The sequence below is a fragment of the Cinclus cinclus genome, chromosome 2, assembly GCF_963662255.1.
Source record: "Cinclus cinclus chromosome 2, bCinCin1.1, whole genome shotgun sequence".
Taxonomy (NCBI): domain Eukaryota; kingdom Metazoa; phylum Chordata; class Aves; order Passeriformes; family Cinclidae; genus Cinclus; species Cinclus cinclus.
This window is the reverse complement of record NC_085047.1, coordinates 98,026,055-98,052,870: the sequence shown is the minus strand read 5'-3', so window position 1 is coordinate 98,052,870 and position 26,816 is coordinate 98,026,055. Positions and strand designations below refer to the sequence as shown.

The 26,816-nt window shown below is 37.5% G+C and overlaps 1 protein-coding gene across 1 annotated transcript in view; it reads right to left on the bottom strand.

Annotated features, from left to right (window-relative positions):
* The window catches only part of WWC3 (WWC family member 3), a 95,106-nt gene that overhangs the window by 12,691 nt on the left and 55,599 nt on the right, over positions 1 to 26,816 (bottom strand). Inside the window, exons 7-14 of the mRNA XM_062515107.1 lie at positions 24,845 to 24,994; positions 22,750 to 22,823; positions 13,649 to 13,891; positions 10,680 to 10,769; positions 8,982 to 9,556; positions 2,837 to 2,957; positions 2,135 to 2,209; positions 1,113 to 1,199 (exon numbers count right to left, since the gene is read on the bottom strand). Coding sequence (XP_062371091.1) covers positions 1,113 to 1,199; positions 2,135 to 2,209; positions 2,837 to 2,957; positions 8,982 to 9,556; positions 10,680 to 10,769; positions 13,649 to 13,891; positions 22,750 to 22,823; positions 24,845 to 24,994 — 1,415 coding nt within the window. The remainder of the gene's footprint in view (positions 1 to 1,112; positions 1,200 to 2,134; positions 2,210 to 2,836; positions 2,958 to 8,981; positions 9,557 to 10,679; positions 10,770 to 13,648; positions 13,892 to 22,749; positions 22,824 to 24,844; positions 24,995 to 26,816) is intronic.

Sequence of the window (26,816 nt, the reverse complement as noted above, 5' to 3'; positions counted from 1 at the left end):
CTAGTTGCCTTGTCAATAATGTCCAACAAACGCTATGGACTAATCTTTTAACTAATCTTTTACGTTGATGATACTGCTTTACTACTTTCTTCAGATGATGCTTATTTCTTTTTCTGATGACAAGGCAACAAGGCTGAGTAATACACAATACTGACATTTATCCCTATCATGTGCCCTTGCATTCTCACTGAAACAGAGCAAAAAAACCAGCACTAATGTACTGATCTACATGAAGAATTTCCACTGCAGATTTTTGCAGAGTTAGCATGGTGAAGTTCTCAACAAAGAACAAGTCATTCAGGGAGATGTATTTCAATTTAAAACCACCCACCAAATTACTTATTTTACAATACAGTAATGTTATCATACCTCCATTTTCCAGTTTGCAAGCAATCACTCCCAGAGATAAAGATCAACAATTTTTTCATGTTGAATTTCTTTAAAATATGCTAAGATACATATCTCTTGATAAAACAGTGTTTTATGACAACACTGATTATTTAAGAAACATTTATTAGAATAAACTAAGCTATGTTCTGTATGTGATACAAAATTTTAAAAAGTAGCACAAGCTGACAGAAGTTTAAAAATTCCATCTTTTCTACTGATTGTCAGCTAGTACTTTTGTTAATATTATCTTCAGAAGGTCTTTCATGGATACTCAAGGAGAGCTGTACAGGCCACAGAAGTCTGCAGATCCTTTGTTGTTGTTTCCATGTTTTCTGGTATGGTTTTCTCTCTTAAAGGTAATAGGCAAGGTATGTCTCTTACTGATTAATACAGATGTTTCCATAGGAATTGAGAATACACTAAACTTACTCTGGAATATCACAGATATTTTTGAACAAACTTTCCTCTGCATAATAAACACGAAAGTACACTGAGACTACAACTGTTACCTGAACATTGTGACATAAGTTCTATAAAAGGGATACTTTTTTGTATCCCTTTTCTTATGTGACCATAAAATTAACCCCTACCCTCACGGAAATTAAGACATACCATCTTCCCCAGAAACGCTTAGTTTTGAATGAAACCAAATAAACCTACGGTATATATAACTGCAGCATAAAACAAGCAATGATCATACTCTGGGTGAAATTTAAGCTTACATTTTGCAGTTTTCCTTAACAACTAGACTAGTAAAGTTTTTCAGCTGTAATACATGGACCAGCAGACATTCGCTTCCATTGTCATGCCTGGAAAATAAATTTTCTCTGTTAGTCACCAATTGTTGATACTTTGGTTAAGAAATAAATATGAAGACTAAACAGATGTAAAAGCACATTTTGTTAAACAAATTTCTTGCACGTCAGTTATTATTCAGCTTGAAAATAACAAGTGGCCTTCCTATGCCTCTTGACAGCAAACAGGTTTTATCAAATACATGCCTTACGCTAAACAGTTACGCTATATGCATTTGTGTGCCTGCATATGTACCAACACATCAGTCACATCAGACAAATCCACTTGCATTATTTCCACTGAAAATAAATTTTAAAATTCTACTCTTTCACATCAATGTGAATTTTGAAATGCCACTAACAAACCTGATTGATACTTTAAAAACTTCCCATCTTAGGAATTCGTTTCCAAGGGGCAGAAAGGATTCTGGAGGGCTAAGATATGACACCCTGTCTTTCATGACAATCATCTGCCCTTCCCCAGGCTACTCCCACCACCAACAATATATGCCACAGACACAGGATTTCAAAGATGTATTGTACAGCTGGGACTGTACTGTATTTGTGTCTCTTCACCTGTGATTTTCATAAAGTAATCCTCCTTTATCTGGCATAAAAAGATCTTGCTTACAGAGACATATCCCTATAGCCATACCCTCATTGATGGCCAAGACAATGAAAATAAAGGCTACTGAAAGAAGCAATCAAGGCCCTTTTGTCAGTCAGCACTGAAAAGACACTGAATGAACTTTGCTTAAGGCATAGCCTCAACACAAAGTGGCACGTGACTGACTAATCTGTACATCCACTGAACTTCAGCTGTCAGCTCAGAAATTTCTTAAGAATACCCACCATGATTCAGTTTATTAAAAAGTTAAAAAAATATAAGCAAGAAAAGCAGTGAGCAATTCCTGTAGAGTTGATAGGGAGAAAGAGGAGTAATTACTCACAGAAATCCAACATGTATTTGTGGTTCTTCATTACTGGCAACATCACCATAAACAGGTTCTTCCAGATCTTCATTCCTGCAGGAACAGAAAGTACTGTAAACTACATAGTGACATAAGCTGCTAAATTATGAACTAACATTTATTCTGTGATTTGTGGATATAAGCAATTATTTGGCAATATAGGAGGGACTGGTAACGTAGAAAGAATTGAGACATCTATACAAAAACATACAATAGTAGTATTCACAATAGCAAAAACTGAGGTTTTACTCTTTCAAGATATTTAGGTTATTTTAGTATTTGTCTTCCATTTCTCTTTAACATCCTCCAAACCTTATATTATTCTCAGTTACTGCCTCCTGTGTTAAAACAATTGTATGAAGTAACATAGCTCTCTACATCCTTCAATCACTTGTATATCACAAAACCTATGCATTTTTTATGTTTATATGGCAGTTTATATCTTTCAAGGGAGATACAATGTTAAAATCTCAGCATAAAGCAAAAGGGACTTGGCAGTTGAAGATGACAGTGGACTGTATTAAAAAGCTTTCTTCCTTTAAAATACGCAATCTAGTAGATTTATGTTACTAACAACTAGCAATTTTGAAAGCCTACACATAATAAATTCACGACTAATTATTTTGGGCCATGTGGCAGAACAGGAATATTTCCAGCTTACTATGCATTTATACACCTGACCTTTTGCTTAAAGCTTCAAACACGCCACTGTCACTAGCCAGTGAATGATCTGAGAGACATGCTGAAACTCGCCTGGCTCTCCTCTCCGATCTTCTACCACTGTCTCCTCGCAGAGTTACAGCTGCCATGGAGAACAAAAAAAAGGAGAACAACATCAGTTCAAGGTAACTTCTTCAAAATTAAACAAGAAACATGTATTGTATGAAAGCTAGCAGCAAAACAGCACAAACGCAGTTCTCTGGTTTTTCTTCTAACTTAAAAGGCAAAAGCCTAGAACAGGATTGACCGAAGATTTTCTGTGGAAGAATTAAGGAAGGAAGTTTGTGGCTAATTGCTCTGTGACAAGACCAAGTATAAACCAATTGCATTGTTAGTAAATGTTTTCCTGGTAGAGTAATTCCTTCCTAAAGGAAGACTTACATTAATTCACATATGTACACATGATATCCTAAGCTCTTCAGATTTACCTACTGAATATACAATAGGTTAAAAACAAACACAGAGACTAATTCTTTCTTAAAGTTATCTGATAACACAATGTGAGGTTTTGTTCTCATTTGTTTCCTAATACAAAGTCTCAAAGCATACTGTTTATACCATCACATAATAGCAGCTTTTATTTACAGTCTGAGAGACATTATCAAAAAGAACCAGTGTTTTCCAGATCACTCAGACCACTGTTTTCTTCAAATTCTTGGCGAATTACTTTGAAAACTGACTGGGGGAAGAAGGAAGCAATATTCAACCTCCTTTGCCACTCTTCCCTGAATCACCAGCCACACAATAAACAGCAACTCAGCAATCACTTTCATGTTGTAAATGTACCAACAAAATTATGTTATACATTGGATTTTGCACAGGCAAGTAGGTATAGCAGCTACTAATCCTTTAAAGTACGTGCACAAGCACTAACATTCAAGAACTACATAGGAAAGGCTTCAACACTTCAACAACAGCTCCTGACTTGAGGTTGTTTTCCTTTTAGTCCTAGAGAAAAGCACTGAACAGGTCTGTGAAGTGCAGTTTCTTCACTGTGCAGGGAAGAACCTTTATCCTCTTTTGCTTAACGTTCAATGACTGTCCTCAAAGCACAAAAGCAATGGCAGAAAGATGGCACTTCAAAAGTGGAGAAATAATTTTATTTGCTTCTGCTCATGCTTACAAACTTAAGACAGCATGGAAGCACAGACAGTTGCAGCAGAGTGACAGTAACACAACGCATGGGAGACAAGCACCAGCTGAGATCTACAGCTTACAGCCCCAGCTAGGGATGAAGCATGTCTTACTCAAGTAAGACATGTTAACTTATTAAATACCTCTGTTGCACATTATCGTAAGGCATCCAAATTTATTTCTGATGTCTACTCAGTAAGTTTCCTTCCAGAGAATACCAGCCACAGCCTGCAGAACCCAGCTGAGGTACAATGACCCACCCCCCTGCACAGTACCTACCTCACCTCCCACCAGGTGGGGCACCACCAGGACAGGGCATTGGGAAAGGAGAATTTGATAAAAGTCTTCCAGATTAACACAACCACACTGCAGCTCTCAACAGAAGGCTCTGGCTAAGGTCAGCTTTAACCCACTGTGGAACTAGTGAGAAGGTGGACCAAACCCAGCAGGTTCTGTGCCAGCCCAAGATACATTCCTGTTACCAGGCTACTAACAGCACAGTGTTACCAAAGGCATTAAAAAATCCACCCAGTCCTGTATGGAGCTAAAATTCCTATATATCAGCAGAGCCAGTTCTCTGTCCTTTGGATTCATAAGTAGGCCTATGGACCCTCCCTCCAAATTCAATGACGGATTTAGTCAGCTTTAGGTATGCAGGAAATTTATTGGTTGGCTAGGAACAGTCCAATCTGCACTTGTCTCTGCACCCAGAGAAAGAACAACCATTCCTCTCCATCTCCAGTTACAGCATCCCAACCCTTCTTGTACATCACATATTGTGCAGTGCTACTCATGACATCCTCACCACAAAAAAAGCCAAGTTCAAGTGAGCAGACAGAAAGTAAAAAACTGTATTTGAACCATGTTCTCCTCTGCATTGCATCACTTGTACAAAAGTGGTGGTTTTGTGGGTTGTTTTTATTGCATTTTTTTTCTTTGCTTGGTTGGTTTGGTTTTTTCCTGCCTTTTTTTTTTTTTAAGGACTTTTGGTTTGGTAAGTTTACCTCACTATCTGGTATTTATAGAGAATATTCTGTGACTGGTATTTATGAAGAAACAAAACTAATAATGTGTAGAGACATCTACGTATTAAAGTTTCTCAAAAACTGAACATCACTGGAAAGAGGTCAAACTTCACAAAAGCATGTAATTTTTTTTTAAGTGCTTCTATAATTTCTGTACTAATTTCAACAAGTTACACTAGGATGACATCTTTTCATAAATAAGCCCTTGGCTCACCCGCTATGTGAACACTTTGTATAAATGTAGCAGAGGAAGTATCTTGTGGGCTCTGTCCCTGGGAGGCTCATGTTCCCAGTTTGGCTGGAAGGAAAAGCTGGTCTCAAGCACCAATATAAAAAAATTAAAACCTAACACATTACAACAGTGTTGTAACTTGACAATGATTTGCTCACTGTCTGCAGGCCACAGAAGTATTTGATAACCTCTGGACAATTGCAGCAAGTCTGGGAGAGATGCAAACACCAGAATATGACCTTGACTTGAGGGGGGTAAAAAATTAGCAGGAAAAATTGGTCAATATCAAAACACACCAAATTTTGGTTTAAGTTTAGCACAGGTTACAGACTTTGCAACACTGGAAGCTAAGAAATTGTTCAAATATCAGGTTTCTAAGACAGACCATTGACTTCCATTTTCTTATTTAAGTAACAAAATCAGTAAACAAGACACATGATTTTCCAGAACTACTGGGTGCCAAAGCTTGATAAATGTAAGACAGCCATGAATGAAAGAACATTCTCCTTGTTATTAGTTGAAAAAACTGAACTTCAAAGGAAATTTTGATGTCCAAACTTTCATTCGCTAAAAAATCACATAAATAAATCTAAAGCATGTTTCACGAGCTTAGGTAACTACAAATACTGCATGTCAGCTCAAAATGCACTAATAAAACAGTAGAACATTCTCATAAAAACCAATCAGAGACAGAAACAGACCTTACCTACCATAACGCTGTCAGGCATTACTATTATAGAATAAAGCTGAAGGTCAAAGAAAGCTTTCCCCAGGAGTTTAACTACAGCTGTGAATGCGTTGTTTAGTTGACATAGCAAAAAAATTAAGTATACCATACTGATTAATCAGATACAGCAAAATGTCAAACAAAACCAAATGTAGCAGAATCTCCTCTGTTTCTTGTCATGCAACTCCAAAAGAAAAACCAAAACAAAACCCACCCCAAAACAAAACAACCAACACATCACACAGAAAAACACACAATAAAAAATGTCAGCTTCACTTACAGTGAATTTTTCTGTTGTGCCGCATGACAAACAAGACAAAAAGCATACATTGATAAATCACTCTTTAGATCTCTGACAATATTTTATAAACAAGTGATTATTTAGGCATTAAAATAAATCTAGCATTTGAAAGATTTGGTATAAAGAAGAAATAATCTTCACTAACACATTTCCTCCCACTCCCATCTATAAATATGATGGATTTAATTTTTCAAGCATATTCCTGCCATTCACACATGAGAACTTATTTCACAATGTGACGCTGTGACAGATGCAGAACAATAGAACAGCAGATCAGCAACTGAACATCAAAACTGCAGTTCCTTCAAGATGTGCTCAAGAGCTGCATCAGTGCAAAGTTCATGCAGTTTATTCAGCGTTAACCCTCCCATCCCCCTGCATATCTGCAAATTACCAAAATTACCTCATGCTTTGCCCAGTGAAGGACAAGGCAAAGGTTTACCGAAACCAAGACCTCCTCTTTTTGCAGCACAGCATTCTGCTGCCAGGCCATCGGGTGGCAGCAGCAGGGCACACTGCCTGGTACCTCGGAGAAACCCAAAACCCCCAGCTCTGGCATACAAGCTGGATGCTCCATCCAATTCTTCCAGGAAAAGAGTACAAAGCCAAAACACTTTCAAAACTTCCAACTTCTACTTGCAAACAACTGTATTACAATTCCAAACCACCAGCTAGTGAGTGTGGAACTCAAAGTAGGCAAAAATCAGAAAGGCTAAATTTTTTTAAGTAACTGTTTCCAAATGCAAATATTAAAAACAACAAGTCTCAAAAGAAGGCAGCCTGGCTACCTTTCAACCATACATTCTTCCTCAAAAAGCAACACAAAATACTCTTGTACATGGAGAAAAGCTGTAACCTCTGGACTAGGACACTGCAGCACTGACAGCAGATTAAGCACAGAGGTTTGCAGACAAATTTGAAATGTGTAGAATCACAGCAGAGAAGCGAGAAAAGGAAAATCAAAGCAGGAAGCTGCCCTTCATTCTGTATTGCTGCCTAGGCCCTCACACTAGGCCTTCACTTCTAGGAAACACATACAAGCTATAAATGAGCTACTTAGATATTTTCACTTGCCACAATGGCTGAAGACATGCTGTGGTCAGATTTGAGGTTTAAAGAAAGCCTCAGGAAGCCTCTTCACAGCACTAATTTAAGCACAGGTTTTCATGCTGGTCTCTAGAATTCTGTTTATTTTGGTCTGAAAGCTACAATATGGGCACTAGAAATGTTTACAGCTAGTAAAAGTTAACTTCTGCTGCAGTATCTTCTGGCAGTACTAACTGCATTAAGGAAAGTAGTAGAGTCTAGATTCAAATGCTTTTGAACAATTACAGGCTTTTTAGCACTGCAGTAATGTTTTATTTTTTAAAATAAAAACTTGAAAGGCTTTCTGTAAATACCATCAACATTCCTTTGTATCATCAATTGACAAGTAAGATTTTGGTAGGATAATATGATCCATTCTCTGCTTACAGTTCATATTATTCCTGACATCATGAGTCCCAAATGCAACAATGCCAACAAAGAATTCTGGATATAGAAATGGGATGGGATTCATGAAATTTAGTTAAAACTGAAATGAAACATGAAATTAAGTTAAACTCTAAAAGCCTTTCTCCACTAATACGGTTTTACTAAAAAACCAAGCAAGTCAACACACAAAAATGTTATCATGATTATCTTTTTCATATTAAGAGCATTTCTTCACTTGGTTGGTCAAAACAGGAAAATAGATTTATCATGTTCCTGTATGCTCAGGCTTTTAATTTTGTTTCATTCTTTCAAAAGTCTTGTTTCCTCTTTTGATTTCTCTAATTCATGTTTCTCAACAGCAGTGCTTCAGAAGCTTCTGCCAAGGCAAGTTAAATCAAGTCCATCAGTCTGACAGTCCAGCAGGAAAGGAAAACTTGACAGTACACGTGCAGTGCATGTGCTGTGTTAACTGCACCCATCACCTCTCAGTGATGGTCACACAGGTGCTCAGAAACAACCAGCCAAGCAGACACCCAATACCCCACACATTCCCTACAAGAGAGGCTCCTTTGCTGATGAAGCACCTGCTCTTGAGTGCACTGTGCACTCATGACAGCTATGCCACTGTGGCTTCTGCTCCATTACAGAACATGGACAAGGGAACCTGGGCTGGAGTATGTATCAATTCAGCATGTAGTCAGACAACCTTCAAGCACTGCCAGAAGCATCACCTCATGTTTTGTGGTTGTGCTTTTTTGGAGGGGATACTTGTTGGTTATTTCCTATCTGTCCTGGTTTGTGTTGCTTTCCATTATCAGAATAAAGGCAATTATCAGCGCAACTGGGGGCCTCAGAAGTAACTAACCCATACTTCTTTTTACTAATATTTTACTCATTCTTACTAGGCTCTTGATAGGCTACGTTTCAATGAAAATCTATATTCCCTTTCTCCCAGTCAATTCACCACTATTTTAAGATCTATTGACAAGGATTTCTCTCTTCTTTCACCACTTTGCCCAAAAACTAAAGTTTGGATTTGGGGGATTTTCCTGTGTTTTGGTCAGGCTTTAGCAGGTAACACCTAACATGCAATTTTTACCTGATGGTAATAGAATAAGCCTAACTAAGGAACAACCTCTACTGTACTAGCATGCTTAGGTCTGTGTGACATTTTCTAGCACAATGTGACAAAATAACAATATCCATCAACTCACCTCCACCAGTTTGGAGAGCAGTCAGGTGTGGTCCCATTTCTCGTAGCCCTTCGTTGTCCAGAGGGTAAGCAGATGTCTGAGATGAGCTCAAGCCTTGTGCATCATCCTCACCCAAGGCTGTGGTCTGAGCCCTGAGCATTTCCAGGGCTCCTATTCCTGCCATCTCCTCAAAACCTTCTGACATCTGAGCCAAAGGAGAATCTCGTGATGCAGAGAGAAACGGGGTGTCCAGTGGTGAGCTTGGAGGGGACAACGATGACAAGGAGGACCGTGATGACAGGGATGCCAGGGACTGTGGGGTATCCAGAGACCTCCGCTGCTTATTGAAATTCGAGTGCCCAATGGCATCAGCATATGGCACATCCTTTGTGAGAGACTCAAAGGGAATGATGTCAAAGCGCAAATGCTGCCCGTAGTCTGTAACGCTGTCTGATTTGTCATACTGGGGAAGGCCATAGATGTCCGTGAAGCTGACTGAGCTGAGGGAGCCTCTGCTGGAGGCCAAGGATCCTCGACTGGAGGCCAGGGATCCCCTGCTGCTGCCCGAGGACATGGTGAGGGTGCTAGCTGACAGACTATGGCCAAGGAAGAGAAAACACAAAAATGCCCTTTCAAATATAATCAGAACCACCAATGCAGACACTGAAACACTAATCCAGATTACACAAGCAATTTTACATGTATTCAGTATGGTAACATGGAAAGATGATTTGGCATTTTAAAGTCTAGCTCATGCCTCTTGCCCTGGTCTCAAGCACAGCCATGACTGTAACAGTTCATGTGACAACCAGATCAAGGCCAAGTGTCTGAAGACAACAGTCCAACGGGATGAGCCTTCTCTTTCCTCCAACACGTAAACAGCTGTGATTTAGCAGAAAAGAACTAGAGCAGGCTCTAGCTCAACAAACTCAATGTAAAGCCAGGAAGGATAGATTACCATGATCCAGCTCAAATTTACGTAAAATGACTGATCATAAACAATCCAGGGAGAAGAAGTGCAAAGGGATTTGCAAAGTCCTAATAAACTGCTATGTAAGCCTCACTCTCACAGTTTTTTCCAATGCAAAATAAAAAGGCTTGAGGATGAATCCTATTCCACTTCCTCTTAGCATTTTCAGTTAAGGGGGAGAAGAGTATTAGTGCCAGAGAGAGATGAAGTGAGACAGGAACTCAGCAGGAACTGAGCTTTTGATGCTGCTGTGGTGTTTAAACTGAGGAATCTCCAAGAGCTGCATCTCAAAAGGCAGTTGTGAGTGTGAATATGCAGAACATATTGGGGTCTTAACACATTCTCGTATTTAAATAGAAAAATTTTGTCATCTTAGCAGGTATAAAAACCCCCTACACCTTTAAAGGTATCAGAATATTAAGAATCTGCAGACCTTAAAAGAATGCTATCTGCCCATAGAAAAACTGTAATAATATTGCAAGGGATTTTAAGAACTGATCTCCTTTTCAGAAAGTAACATATAAAATTCTCAGATACACTTAATAACATAGTCCAAATAGCCATCACTAATACTACTTATAAAACACCATCCAAATCAGCACATTCCACAGAGCAAAGTGCATAAATGTAGTGAAAATTTAATTTACTTGCCATACATACACAGAAGTATAAAAATATTAACTTCATACATTATTTTTTTTCTTCTCTGATATAGTTACTTCAAAACCTGTTGGTTTTACATAACTTACCTTTTTAACTGGGAGTGTAAATATGAGGTTAAACGTGTAGCTTCTTCTAGTTGCATAAGCAAACAATTTCTCTTCTCCTGTAACAGTATCCTATAATTAAACACATACAGATTACTAATTTCTTCATCACAGTAGTGTGCAAAAAGTGCTAGGAGCTTCTGAAGGGTGGAAAAGCATCAAGGCATTGAAGTTTGTAATATTAAAAAAAGTTGTTCTGTTTAATGAAAAGTTTTAATTTATGCTGCTCATATGCAGTGATGGGAATTCCAGCATGAACACAAGAACCAAGACTCCAGGAGAATTCCTAGACAAGAAAAATAACTGAAGCACAACGTAAAAGTCATGATGCTGAAAATACATTACAGCAACTAGCAAAGTCTTAGGAAGTCCTAGGTAAAAATATTAGACTTTACAAGATTTTTTTTTCTCTTGAATCTGATTCTGCTATTAAAATACTATGCCCTTCCACTTTGTCACAAAAAATGTATTGCAAGACAATTAGACAACTTCAAAGATAAAAGGAGAATTTTTGAAGGACTTCTGTTAAGCATAACCACCAATGCCAAATTTAAGCTCTTTTTCTATGTGGTTTAGGTACATTTATATATCATTATATTTAAGAAGATGATACAGCATCTTGACTACTATGTTATGAGAAAAAAATCTCATTCTGCAACATTTTTTTTGCCCATTCTAATAGCAAGTAGCTGAATTACTCAGTACCACTGCCATAACACAAATGGAATGTAGCTTTAATGCCATCAGTCTCATACACCTATAAGATATCTTAAATTCAGTATTCTGACATTATTAGAATTTCAAATAATAGATTTTTATCTACTATCTACTCTTTTTCTGGATCCAGAATTATATTCCTGACGTTTTGTTTTTCTAAGCCAAATCACTGAACTTCAAGATAATACCAGGGTAGTACTCTGGTTTGTGTTGTACATTTTATATGTCCAGGAAAAGTTACAGCTCAAGCCCTACATCACAAGGTGGCTGGAAATGAAGATTCTGACAGACAGTCTGGAGAAAGCAGATCGAAGTCATTAGACTGCCTCAGACCTTCCTCAGCTGCAAAGACAGCTGTTAGCATTCAACATGTTAGTGATCAGGATTTACAATCAACAGAAAGGGAGCTCTCCTGGATAAAACTGCAGCTCTTGGGCTTTTCTCCTGCCTTTGTACAACCCAGGACAAGTTTACTAGTGGCAGAAGGAAGGCTGCAGCTCAGCTATGCAAACTTACACCATATAGGCACTGCATGCAGGAACCCAAAGAAAAGGAAAAAATGGACACAAGGAACTTAACTGATGCAAAAGCCTGCAGAGGAAAGCAGAGATATTCACACCACCTATTGTAAAAAAACAAACCTAAGAACCAATACTCCACAGTGATCGACACTGCACAGTAGGTACCTGTGCTAAAAGGTAAGAAATGCCTCCAGCTAAGGCTGTCAGCCAATCTTAACAAAAACAATGAAACCCCTCATCTCTGTCATACAGATTTTAACTTCATTTTAATCTGCACATGACTCAGTGCCTTTAAAACATAGTAGCAGAAAAGAAGTGTTAATTATTTCAGAAATAAATAGCTGTGTATTCCACAATCAGAACAAACTGGAAATACAAAAGCAAAATTGGGAATATTTTTGGTTATTTCTAAGTCTAAACCAAACAAAAAAAAAAAAAAAAACAATCAGGGTTACTAAATAGTTAAACTTTCATCCAATTTTTTACACAAAAATACAGTGCCCATCAGTATTATTCTAACTTCTGCTCAACTTTCTGCTAGCGTTTGAAATATCAAGTACCACAGTGGAATGCTGGTTTCCACAGCATGAACTCCATGGAAAAATAGCTTGGCCTTCTTGCCAACACAGTATGCACTACCTAACATGAAAGCCCAAAAACAACAAATAAAACTACATGACAGAGTAAAGTGAACTCCCTTTTCTGTCAGTTTAAGCTGGAAAGCCAATGTAACGATATGGTAAAAATTTCAAAATACATTACACTGACCTGTAGGCTGGCTGTGAATTTTCTATTTATTGCTCGAATTTACTGTCTGAAGTAAGCATTTTTTCAGAGAAACTGAAGTTGTCAAAATTTGTATATGGAAAGCACTTTCAAATATTTTTGAAGTGTCTTAATTGTGCAAATATGAACCTTTACACAGATTACATTAAAGCTAGTTCTTGTAGGTTTTCCTGAAGTGTCAAAGCTGAGGTTTTATCACTATTTATGAGAAGCAACAACAAGTAGTTTCTTGCTTTCACTGGAAGCAGTCTATGGTAAAAAGAGATTAAGAGGTTTTGTCCTTTTCTCTGGCTACAGGAAAAGCTAGGCAACTTTGAAATAAACACTGTTTGTACTAATATGTTTTTGGATTGTTTATTTTACATATAACTTGATTTTTAAGTTTTCACGAATGACTTTGCTTACTGTGTTCTCTAAATGTCAGAACTGGGATGTGTTCCCACTGCTGAGACTGCAAATGAAAAGGAAATATTGTATATAAAAAGCAGCAAAAACATAATCATTTAACTTTCCTGTTATAAGGCAGAAACTAAATATAGCAAAGGATCTTTGTTCTGATGCTTTTGGAGATGACTACTACTCCACTGTAAAGAACAGAAAAATCTTTCACTATCCAGGTACTGTTATTCAGGTCTCTATTATAAGACAGTATCACTCAGACCTATTCCAAGCATCTTTCAAGATGCTATTCAGATTTCTTCTTCCTATTCAGAATTTTTCATTGAATGAAAGGAAAACTAACTAGTCGACATCCCTGCCAAGACAGATAGAACTAAATAGTGACAGGAGCAGTCTTCTCCTTTTCTGAAAGCAAATTTCTCTAGTAACTTACTTTATCCTTAAACACAATGCAATTCCTTACTATTCCTTTTGAAGCTACCTATACAGATACCACAACAGTGAAGAAAACAATTCAAGTCCCCAAACCTTTCAGTGGCCCCATGAGCAGACGTCGCTCGAGCTCGCTGAATTTCATCCTCCAAGCGTCTTTTTTCTTCCTCCAAACGTGCAATGTCTTCTGGGGATCGTCTCTGCTGACTGATGAGCTGCAACTCCTGAAGAAGAGCCTCCTTCTCTTTGATGAGCTGAAGACGGTCCCTGTCCGCTTCAGCCATTCCTGGCCAGGATTCATTATCCAACAAGGCCAGCTGCTGTTGTATATTCGAAACTCTTTAAAGAGGATAAATATATTTCCAAATGCAGAAAATACAAAAGGGAAAACATCAAAATGTGAAGCCTGTTAATGCCTGTGCCTTTTTTCTTCTAAATGTCAAACCAAGAAAATTTAAAGGGGTTTTGGAGGATTATTTGTTTCTGGGTTTTGGGGTAGGCTTGTTTTTAGAGGGTTTTGTTCGGTTGATTTGTTTTAGGGGGTTTTTTTTAATTGTTTTGTGCATTTTCAAAACAGTAAACAACTGCAAGTGTTTCTACATGTGCAGATGTGCGGGAACTGCAGTGCTTTTATCTACTATATAGACAATGCTTGTCTTCACAGCCTTCTCATTTTGTAATAAATCAATTAATATTTTAGAGCTTGAGTTTACTGCCTGTACCTCTGATGAAGCCAAACATTTTTTCATTCCTCATTCTTCTACAATCAGATCTTAAAATTCGGATTTCACAAGTGCAGTAAGAATTTCAAGAAGCTGAAGCTGAGACACTTAGCTAATTACAACAGGTCCATACAATCATGTTCCACCTCAAAGAGGAATGGGTCAAGGGGTTGAAAATATTAGGCTACCCTAAATGACAACAAAAATTTAAAGCTGCCATTAAAACAGAAATATCAGTATGGAAAAAGACTTACTGGCTACAAAATACAAGTGGCTTTAGCATAATCTATTGTAAAAATATGCAATTAAATAAGCTAACTTGGTATTTTCCTCTGGTATGCTTTATAGTTAAAAGTAGTTTCTTATATCTCAATATGCTGTACCATTATATGAAACAACAGTTTTAAGAATAATTCCACAGCAGACATTTTAGGCAAATGTTCTTTTAAAAACAAATTTTGAACTCTTATCAATATTACCAAGAACAGTAAAGCTAGACATTTCACAAATGCTTCTTTTGGCATAAGAGGGAGAATACTTATTTCTAGGTATTTATGTTTGTCTTGCAATGAAAATTTAGACACTTTAGAATATAACAATTAAAATTAGAGGTAAGTAAGAGAAAATCTACCTTTCTGATTTTTGAACATTTGAAACTCAAGAACTGTACAAGATTTATGCGGTTTACACCTCAGTTTCATCTTTGAAATGGTAGCATTCAAGCAAAGATCAGTACCTCTAAAAGATTACCACCCTATAAATAAATAAATAAATAAATAAATAAAGGCATTTTCAAGCTACCCATGAAAGTCGGATATAGGTAATTTGTTTTGATTAAAACAATCCTTTTCAAAAATATCTGGTAAGGAAGAAAATTAATAACAAAAAAGAAAGGTAAAGGCACATAACACACAAACAGAAGATTCACAGAGTGATAATGTGATTATGAATAAAAGAAAAGGCACACACATGACACAGGCAATATTTCCCCTGTCTGAAAAAAAAACCTCATGCAGTAAGGTTTATCTCCTACTGACATCTGGGAAGTATTTGGCCATCTTATTATAAGGGGAAGGGAGTAATTTTGCAGTGACTGCATCCATATATGAATAAGAATTTCACTGTCATTTCCCCCTCACACACCTTAGATTTCATTTCATCAAGTAAAGAAATTGGGTATTATGTCACATTTTTGTCTAAAGCAGAATACTTTATCAAGCCCTTCAATAACATTTCCTCCTCCTGGCATTAATAACTGACTTCCTGCCAAAAGCTACTGAAAGCACCCTTGTGGATCAATGCATACAGTCTACATATTTCACACTTCAGCTATTGTGCATGAATTCCAGATGCAGCTTCCTGAAGAACACCTTGTCCCATTGACCAAATGTCAGGGCCAGGAAGAGCAAGCTGGGTCAGGATCCCTCCTCTCCCCTACCCAGGCTGCTCTGCTGTTAAAGATTCAGTAAACACTCCTGAAGCACATACAGCTTAATTTTCAGGTGTTCAGTGCCAAATGAAACAAATAGGGACTCAAGATCCTTTCAACAGAATCACAGAATTCCGGTACAATTGAGTTATCACAGCTTGGCAAGCCAGTGTGAATCAGATGAGCCTGGACTATTTGACTGTGTTCATAAGCTTTTACAGAGCCTGAAGACAAAAGAAGATGAGATTTATCTGAAGTCTCTCTCTTTCTTCCTAAGACAGCTGAAGGATTGACCCCTTCCTTCAATTTAACACTCTCAATTGTTTTGCTAGTTATTTTTACATTGCAGGGTGAGATGGATAAGAAGCAAACCACAGGTGCAAATGAAACTAATGAAGGCAACAAGGAAGAGAGAAGTATGATCAAGGAAGAGAGTCCCCTCTTTCAGTACTAGCAGATCAGTGATTCCACTTGTCTGTGGAGTAAAACCTTCACTAAATAAAAGATTTTAATTTAGACTCTTGAGCTTGCTGAAAGCATGTAATTCCCTTTGTGTATGACATTCCAGCTTAAAGTCTGTTTTTTTCCCTTCAATTTCTGTTACAGTGATACTTTGAAAGTAGGAAGTTCTCATACAATAACTTAATTATACTGTTATTGAAGAGGGGAAAGTACTGCTGTGGATAAGGTTTGTATCACTGAAGAGTTCCAAAATCTGATTAGGTGTTTACTTTGATTCCCTTGACAGTCTTAGCTAGCTCCTTCAGCTAGTTCTTGTTTCTATGGTTTTCCCTTTACACAAAGCAAAACCAGACACAAAACACTATATAATGCAGGAATCTGTTGAAGCACTAATTAGCCAATTTTCTGCAACCTTTATTTTCTGCACATGAACTGAAGTTTCAGGCAATTTTGTTGCTTGCTTTCCACTGGGCAATTAGTTTGTATGGTACGTAGTTCCAAGAAGCAACCAGTGACAAACTTTTTAATATTTATCTCCTTGGCTAGAAGACACCCTTAAGGCTTTTTTGGTCTCATTCACTCAAAATTATGGAAAAAAAAAATCTGAGTAATCATATTTAGTTATGCTTAGAACTTAATAAAAAATTCCTCTTAAGCAAGTTCCATAACTGCAATCTGTCTCCTCAAACACAAACTTTCCTTCCAATCACAATAAATAAATAAATAAGCCATTTCACTATGCTTGCCTTTACCAGACTTCACTCCCATACTACACCAGCCATTCTCACTGCTGCTGTGTTAGAAGAAAACGGCTGTTGTCAAATTCAGTGAATATACTAACCTGCCTTAAAACATTCACTTAAATAAATCAATGACTTGACATTTCAACCCAAAGTAGAAAAAGAATGTTTAGGATCCTTTCTGAAGCCCCTGGTTTTCTAACACTTTTTTCCTTCCTAATGAGCATTTTTTAGATATTATTCTTTAACTGTGTAACTGCAAAAGAGTGCTTTTATCTGGCCTAATGCCAGATACTGAGGTCCCTACTGACCCAGCAATTTAACATATTCCTGTGGAAAAAACTGTTAATTTGGAGCCATCAACATTCCAGGCATTTTGCCCATTCCCATCCTTGCATAACAAGTGCTGAGGAGCTGCCATTCCTCTCTGGAGTAGATGGTATCAAATGACTGGCTCCCTAGGTAGGCAGGCCAACTTGCTGCTTAATTCAGTATTTAAAAATTTCAAGTGGAGATCAACATAACAGTGCCTTTTAAGGGAGGGGCACAGATGAAATGACAAAGGTTTAACCTGATGATGATGTCACTGACTTGAAATGGCACATTGTCTTGAAATGGCCATACCAAGTATCTAAAATGATGTCTTAGGGTAATGCAGACACAGCATGAGGATGGAGATCAGTAGTCAGTAGTTTACTATACAAACTACATCATGGGGAAAAAAAGGCATGTCTTTCCAAAATCTAATTAGACATAATTTAACTAAATTTAGTAGCATGTCTGAATTATTATAGCTCTACACAGCTTCCTCTCCCCCTAACAAAATAGGGCAACCCTTCTGTCACTGAAAATACCTGGGGAACCTTAAAGATTGCGTTCATGTCCCGAAAATCACTTTCAAGGGTGGTAAATGAACCCAGCACTAATGAAGTTATATTGCTGAGCTCATGAGGATATTTATTAAACAGAACATAAGAAGTGAGTAAAAGTCACTTATTGTGAGATGAATGATTTACAATTGCAATTTACCCCACATTAGATTCATACTCGGACTACAAACAAGACAGGTGTCTTGGGGAGAGGAATACTCTGAACCAATTCAAAGGTATTAACTCATGCTCATAAAATGGATAAATTATGGTTATCCTACAGCTGGCATTGTTCTTCAAACTTAACATGTTTTGAATGTTACAAGGAAAAAAAAAAAAAAAGGAAACCAAACAATATTCCTCTACATTTAAATGCCTAGGCTTTTGGCTGACATAGGATGCCACTCTAGAACTAAGACCTTTGATACCTGTGGTATGGGAAGAGCAGTGGGGATAAAATAAAGAAAATATTCCAATTCTGATTTGAAAGAGGACCGTGGCTAAGATCACATAAATCAGCCCTGCTTACTCTTTTCCCTAGGCTCATAATTGGACCCAGGTCTCTGACACTTCACATAACAGGGAATATCTCCAACATGCAATACCCAAAGGAGGTGGCTGTGGGACTAAAGACACATAATGAAGGATGTAAGAACCTGGTGATTTCTGGTATCTACTGACTCTCTTGAGTGTGGATTATGATTTGTATCCAAAGAGGGGGAATACCAGAGAAAGATGAAGAAAGAAAAGGAAAGAAAAAGAAGCTGGGGAACTTGGCCAAATGCTCACAAAATTTCTCCACTGTGTCTCTTTTGGCTGTTCCTTCAAGTATGTGCCACTGTGGCTTTGGCAGACAACACGAGCATGCTCTCTTGAATACCCAGCCTTCCTGACAAGCCAATGCATTCAATAACAACGAGGTCTTAAATTGGCTTAAGAAACTCAAGAAACTATTAGTCCACTGGCATTTCGCAGATTTCAGGAAAATCACAAAAATCTGCTATAAGCAAGTTTTCCCAAACGTACAGGTGAAATAGTTCAAAAACTTAAAGAAGTTCAAAAACATGTCTAAGTTCCCTTCATAACCCAAAGAACAGGTTTTATGTTTAAAAACCAACACTGGGAGATTTAGGTTTGGCTGAGCCAGGTAGTTATGTGATATCAAAAAAATTACTTCATCCTTAAATCAGATTTTCAGATTAGTTCAGCAGAATAAAGCATACAAATCCACTGAATTTCACTAGAGATTAGGTAATTAAACCTTGAAACCTGTCTATACAAGATGAATTTTAAAAGGAAAATATTTTACTATGTTATTGTATTAGTACTGGAATATCCTATCAACATGTACATTGTCACTATAAGCACAAATTGCACTGACACACTTCTGCTTACGCTAATGATTTTAAAGGCCCAATTGAAATTTAATTTTGAAAACGAGACAAGTTTGCAACAAACTATACTGAACAGAAAGAAGTAACATCCTTGAAGACAAATGTAGAAAGATTAAGCATATCTGAGGAAGAGGTTTTTTCTAAAGGATAAAAAAAGTCTCTTGACATCCACTGCATGCCTCTATGAAATAAATGGAAAAATAAAATCACTGAATTCTAATTTACAGAAGATACGAATAGAAAGATGTTTGAATGTATTAGCTTATTAAACTTAGGTACCATCAGACTGGACTACTAAAAAAGAAAAAAAAAAAAAACACAGCTAAAACTTTTGTTGCTTCTTATCAGAGGGAGTCTTTTTCATCTACCGATTAACACACTTCACTGGGTATGAGGCACTGAAGCAATGACATTTCATGAACATTTGCTAACAGACTTTATGTAGTCATTCTAATGAACTGCACGATTTAAGAGTTATCAAAGAAAAACAATTTGCTTTTGATTTCTTGTGCTATGAAGCAGTGTATTCAGAAAAGTGCTTGAGGGGTACACTTCCCAGTGTGCAAATGCTTTCATGAGAGGTGGTCTCACTGAAATAGCAACTGAAACTAAAAACAGTATTTATCCAGGCAGCTTGGGGCTGTCTGTTCAAAAAGACCGTCCTCCCTCCCCCTCCTGCTTCTCTGGAAGGCCACACTGGCAGATCTGAGAGGAGAAATTTCATGGAAATAAGGTACAGTTTATTTAGAAATAATGGGGGAGGGAGAAGAGTACAGGGCAGAAGAAAAGTGAGCCTCCTTTCAGCATGATTGGTGAGTTTAAAAAGTAGAATTGACAAAACTCCTCCAAGAGCCTAGATCAGAAACAGGGGAGAGGATCTCTTCCCCAGTGCGCTGGAAATGTCAGAACCCACAGCATACAACATCTGAAGTACCCATGGGAAAAATTAAATTGAAAATCATCCAACTTCCTTCCAGTGGGAAAGTGATGGGGGGGGGGAAAGCTATGTGAATGTCTTAATTTATGCAAAGGCCAAACCATTCAGCAGAGAGACTTTTGAAGGAGGAATTAAAATGAAACTATCCTCTATAAGGGAGGAGGGATATTTTGGGAGTGTAAGCCAACTCTTCTGCAATCACTGCGTCTCATCTCCTGAATTCCTCAAGATAGTTCATTCAAAAATCCCTGCACTGCATTTCCTTGCTTAGACTCCATATACAGAGAAGATATTTTAACTTTTGAAGACTTTTTATTACATCTGGCAAATACTGTGCTTATATATGGCTAGATTCACAAGAGCAACTAAAATGAAATACTCTGTCCTTCAGTTTGTGGGGTTTTTTTCCTGCCTTCCTTTCAGGGAAAAGACATACTTTTCTCCTACAGTGCATTTTAAGTCTCCCATTAAAAGTTTGTCTGTTGTACTTATTTGCTTTATGTTTCCACACCCGCTTGACAAGCAAGCAGTCACAATATACTGCCTTACAGTTGTGACATACTGTAGCATTTTAATTTTCTACTTTGTACATTTAATCCATGGCAGCACATTCCGTCACCCACACTGTGCAGTAACAGTAGATATTTCACCAGCCGAGGGAGAACGAACACAAAGATATTTAGTAGAGACAAAAGCCCTACAGAAATGCCAGCAAGCTATGGGGAAGGAATGCATGATAAATGAAGAATGCAACCACAGAGATAACTGGTAGGGGCAATGGGCTTTGTGCAGTTCCACTCAAAAGCTGAAAGCTGATTACTTCCGTACAACATACTGGGCAGAATAAGGCTACTCTTTTAAAGCAACTAACATGCTTTTGCTAAATAACAGACCATTGTCAGAGCTGCTATCCTGGGAAAGCAAAACTATTCTTACTGCAATGACCATTCTCTAGGTGGAAGATTAGTTACCCAGATTTTCTACACTTAATTAAGATCAAACAGCAGCTCATTTCTGATGTTCAGAAATACTGCATTCCATGCAGAAACAAATGTTCGCCCTTTCCAGCTGAGAAATGCTTTGCTACTAAATAAAATTAACTCAAAAACTCAACACCTCTCTCTTCACTCTCTCCAAAAAAACACCACTCCATCTCTTCCCTGTAATACACAAAGAGGAAGAGAATTGTCTTGAAAAACACAGAAAAGCCACGTCAGAAAGCTGAACTAAAAACATTTTAATACAATCTTCACAGCATCAGTGGCTCTGTTAAACTAAACAGTATAAAACTAAACTCTATTATTCTTCTTTCAGCAACTCTAAGTTGCTAAATTATCACTGGACTAGTAAGTGCTAAATTAGCCTGTGAGCAAACAGGACACTGACACATTTTTTTGTTCTCTTTTCCCCCAATTATTTAATCTTTATTAGGTATTAGTCACTGGTATTTACATGCTGTATGTACAATGCAGACTTCCACTCAAGTTAAAAATCCTGAAGATTTAGCTGTGTTTATCTAATTTGTCTATATCAACTTAATTTTTTGAAACCTGTATTATGTCCAAACACGGGTAAATTTTCCAAGAACAACAAAATGGTGTACTGCCTATAAACTTCCAGTTCCTGCCAAGATATGTGACAGCATTAGATTCCCCCAAAGAAAAAGTCACCATGATATGAAAAAGAGGCAAAAGAATTGAACTTCTAACTCTTGTTCTGAGAGATGTAAAAAACTGGTAGAATAGAACACACTGAAAAAATAAATCCTAATTTATACAAATTTTAAAACTATGGTTTTTAAAGCTAACTATATTGAATCTTTTAAGTGTCAGTCAAATTCAGTAACAGAATATTCTACCAGCACAAATCAAAATAATAGTAAGTAAATTAATTTACTGAGTTCAAGTAATCATCTGTACCCATACTATTGTTGTGAGTATGTGGCAGATAATTTGAAAACAATGAGGTTCAATGAGGACCCACTACAAATTTAAGTAGATAGTACTTTTAAAACTTCTACAAGCCCATGAAAAAACACTGCAAGATGGGCCTCCATGAGAGAAATACTTACAATATGCATTTAGACTTAAGGACTTAGTGAAAAATCGATCTATTTCAAGTAATACTTTTTATCATTTTTATCAGACTCTTCTTCCAATGTCAACATTTATTTTTATGTACCCTTTTGTTCAGCTCTGAACATCTTCATTTATCTCACATGAAGTTCTGCATTCTTTCTTCTTTACAGCTTCAGTAGCTTCAGTACACTGAACTTAAGACACAGGTATGCAAAGCTTTGGGTATCCTGACAGACCAGACTGGTAAGTGTAAGTTTAAAGACTGTTTATATCAAGGTTTGAGAAAGAGGGTGAAAAAACGTAAAACAGTCTAACTGAACCATTACAATTTTGTGTTTATACAAGTATAGAACAGGGCTGACATTTATGTTTATCTCTGCAAACAAATATAATAATCTTATGATAAAGGCTTGTATTTACCTAAACTTTCATTATCTGTGAACTACTCAATAGAGGGCAAATTAGCTCTCCCAAAGACATTTCAGTTAGGAGGCTGGTTCCAGTTCTACTTCAAAAACTTTAATCACAACAGCAAATATAAAACCAATAGATTTATCTTTAATTACCTTTTCTTTGCCTCTTCATATTGCCAGTTCAGCCTTACTTTGTCTACAAGTCTTGTTTTGTCATCAAACCCAAACTTGCCGAGTTGAAGAGCAAGGAGAGGAAAAAGAAAGGAAGAAACAAGTCAAAAACTAACTCATCACAACCAAAAAAGGGATAAATTAATCTTCCTTACTGGACTCACTAAAGAAACCCCTATGCTTTAAGTAATAACATAATAAAAAATAAATTTTATGCCTCAGAAATGCAAAACTAATTTAGTGCTAAAGTCAGAGAAGATAAATAAGCCCTTTCAATAAATTATTATTCATCTGGAAATCAAGGGTTAGCAAATTGAATAATTGATAAATGGTCAAAGCTTTTCAACTTTATCCAAAAGACAGAGTGTTTTAATTGAAATATTTTGCTACTTGATATGACTATTTTATGAATACCTTTATTAGAAGCAGTTCAGATTACATTCCCTGTACTGTGACGTGTTACCCAGCACTTCCATTACTGCATTTGAAACATTAGTATTAAAAAAAAAAAAACCAACAAAAAAAAAAAATCCAAAACAAAACAGATCCTTGAAGCAGTTGTAGAATGTACATTTATGTTGCAAGTCCTACTGCACAGTGTTTCTACAGCAATTTCAATTTTAGGGCATTAGCACTTCCCTCCTCAGAAGTTTGTGTATGGTCTAATAGTTAAAACCTAAGCTCCTATACAAGTGGATTGCTGCACCTCTGGAGCTCTCCTCTAGCTGCTGCTTTTTCTGTCTCCATCAACCCATGGTAAAAACTCCACCTCTTTTCTACTCACATGGCACTAACAGTAGTTCACATAATTATGCATTTTTGTTTCCCTTACAAAAAGCCTATACCTGATAAACATAATTTCCACAGTGTACTTGTCTTGGACTGTGTACTGCGAATGGGAAAATGCTCCTTTTTCGGTAATCTGTTTCAGAATTCAATAATCCCACCCACCACCCATCTGAAAAATGACACCCCAAAGGCACCACCTGCCTAACACCCTGAAAGACAGGCTAGCATTAGCTCAGTTTTCTCAGATTCTTAAAGAGTCTCTCTTCTCACAAACAAGATTTCCCCTTCTGTATGGACCCTCTAGAGACATCCAACCTGACAACTAGCCAGCAGTGAAGGAAGATTATAATAGATGAGAAACAAGATGATAAAGTCAACAAAGAGATGATTTCTAACTAAATGTAAAGTAGTATCTAAACTATCATACTAACAAACTGCAAACAAGTTTCCTTCTTGCTTTGCTGTCAGTCATCCACAGAGGTATTTATTACTGATTAACAGCTGGTTGCCACATTACTAGTGCAAGCCAAATTTTTATTTATTATTTGGAGTGCACAATTTCATTCAGATAGAACATTTCCAATGAATGCCCAGTATGTTCTTCTCAAATACCATATTTAAACCATATTTGAGCACAAAGGTATAACAGACTACATCAGAAGTTTTGTTGACTAAGAAAAACACTTTGAGAATAACACATACTTTCTTTATCTTAGACAGAGGAAAGGAGCAGAGATCTACTACACATCTTCAATGCATATGATTAAAAAAAATGCAAAAAATAAAATTTTAAAAAAGACACAGCTATCACCACAATGCTAACATCTCAAGCAAAATCATGTGTCTACTGCAACTTCAAGCTGGCTAAAGAATTTTCTTCCTTCCTGTCTCACTACATGCATCAGTAATTCAGAGCTGGGAATATGAAGAGGTCCATGGACACCTAAGCAAGAGCTATTACTCCAAGATGAACCTGTAGTCACCAAAGTGGCAATGCAAGAAGAGCTCTGCTGGCCTGGCTGAGTCCAGAAGCTGATTTTACCTGTCACTGCCTGCAAGCATGTCCCTGCATCCCTCTGCCACACTCAAGCAGCGGAACCACCAAGCCCAAAGCTTGCACAGAGTGGAAACAAGAAGAAAATGCAACTCCCTCACCACCAGCATTGCTTTGGATTTTTCCTTCTGCTCCAGCCAACATCTCTTAAAGAGTAAATAACACTGTTATCACTATAGTTCAAAAGCAGCTAATTTTGTACATCAAATGTTTCACATAGGAACACTCTCATACCTCTCCAGTGATGTCAGTCTGAGAACAAGCATCGCAGTGTTTTTGAGGTAAACAGGAGTCACTGAGTGAACCAGAATTGTGCTGGAGATCCTGCAGGGAATCTGTAATGCAACAGCTATTCCTGAATCCATCTGTTAATTTGGCCAGGCTCTAAAGAAGAAAACATATTTTAAAAGGTTAGGAAAAAATGGTTTTATAATACTTTTTAATAACAGAAAACAAATTTTTAAATTGTTTTAAAAGACTGGCAGCTTGCCTATACAGAGCTATTTACAGAAAGTAAAAGACATTGTTGTGTAACTAGCATGCAAAAGGTTTGCTTTGGAATAAACCTCTCCTTTTAAAAGATGCATGTAACAGAAAACAGACTTTATATTATTTGTTTTAGATCTATGAATGTTTTACCTTCTGTATAGCTTATAGCTCTTTAAATCCAGCAGCTGTCAACTTCAAGTTAGCTGATAAAGAAGACAAATGCAATTCACCTGCCCTTTTGCCATCTTTGCACAGGTTACATTCCTTAGTCACTACTGTTATCTCATCCAACTTGATGAATACCTTGTATTGATTGCACTTTTATGACAGCTGGTATCATCCCCGTGCTCTCTTACCCAGAGTTCACATAGTTAAGAGCTATTTTACACTTTGGGTTAAGCAAGGGACATCGCTGAAATGTCTAGACAATGACATAAACTGACAGAGTAAAGCAGAAACATCAGTCTTTGAGGGGAAAGGGGAATACAACAGAATCACACAAAAAATACTTTTTTGACAATATAAGCTTGGTTGACAGGCTCTTAAAAAGCCTTTAAAAGAACAAAAATGTTAGTATAGCTTGTGTTTTCTCATTGTGCATTCTCTCTTGTTCAAAAATTAGAGATAATGTAGTATTAGTAACAAAATCAGTGTGCTGCCTATCCTTTATGACAGAGATCCTAACTATTACACGTCAAACAAAAATTAAAAACATTCTGTCCTCTCACTACAGAATAAAGGACGATCTAAAAATGTGGGGGAAAAAATTATCATAAATTTGAAGATCTGTACTAATTTATAAATCATAACATAATAAAAAATGGTTCTAAAAATACACATAAAAAACTTTCTAAAACTGCTTACTGTAGTGTCTGAACTACAGAATCGGTGACAGCCCTGAAGCACTGCACTGGGAAAAGGCTGGTCCTCAGGAATTTCATTGGCTCTGACTACTGGTGATTTGCAACAAGCCAAGGTTACTGTCCATATCCAATTATCAGAAGATTTCTCAGTCTTCCAAATGAGGTTTAAAAAGGATAATGCAGCAATGCTGCTTTTTCCTACACCAAATTCAATTAGTAGAGTCCAGAAATGAACCTGTGTGACAGCCACTGTTTGCTACTGACAGGAGGAGCAAGGCCATGCTGAAGATGAAGGCATCTGCTTTCAGAGCCTAGGAAGCATCCAGGACTATGGAACTGTAGCAGGCCTGAAACGAACCAGAAAAAGGAGCTTTTTCTGATGGCCTCCATTTCCATCACACATGGTCCATCCCTGTGCTCTCATATACCAGCCCCTCCCTCAGGCCAGTCTCCACTGGAGATGAAAAAGAGGGAGAACACCCAGCCTGGTACAGGATGAGTGAACAAGTGGGCTCCCCAGCCACAGGAGTGGGGGTCTGTGTTCCTGCCTGACAGCCCCTCAAATCACACACTCTGTTTCCTCCTAATTAGGGAATGGTAAGGAGAGACACAGGTACACAACATGTATCAGACCACTTGTGCTACTCCCTCTTCAGTCTCTGCCTGCTCTCTACAGTTCTGAGAGGGGCTGGGATTTCACAAGCAGTGCCGGCAAGGAGAGAGGACGGTGCAGAGCAATGCCAGACGTGCCAGCAGTGGGACAAGGCTACTAGCACTTGCTTCCAAAAGCCTAACTTGTCTTGGGTCCACCAAAAAAGCCAACTCTTCCACCACCCAACTGAACTGAGCCACGT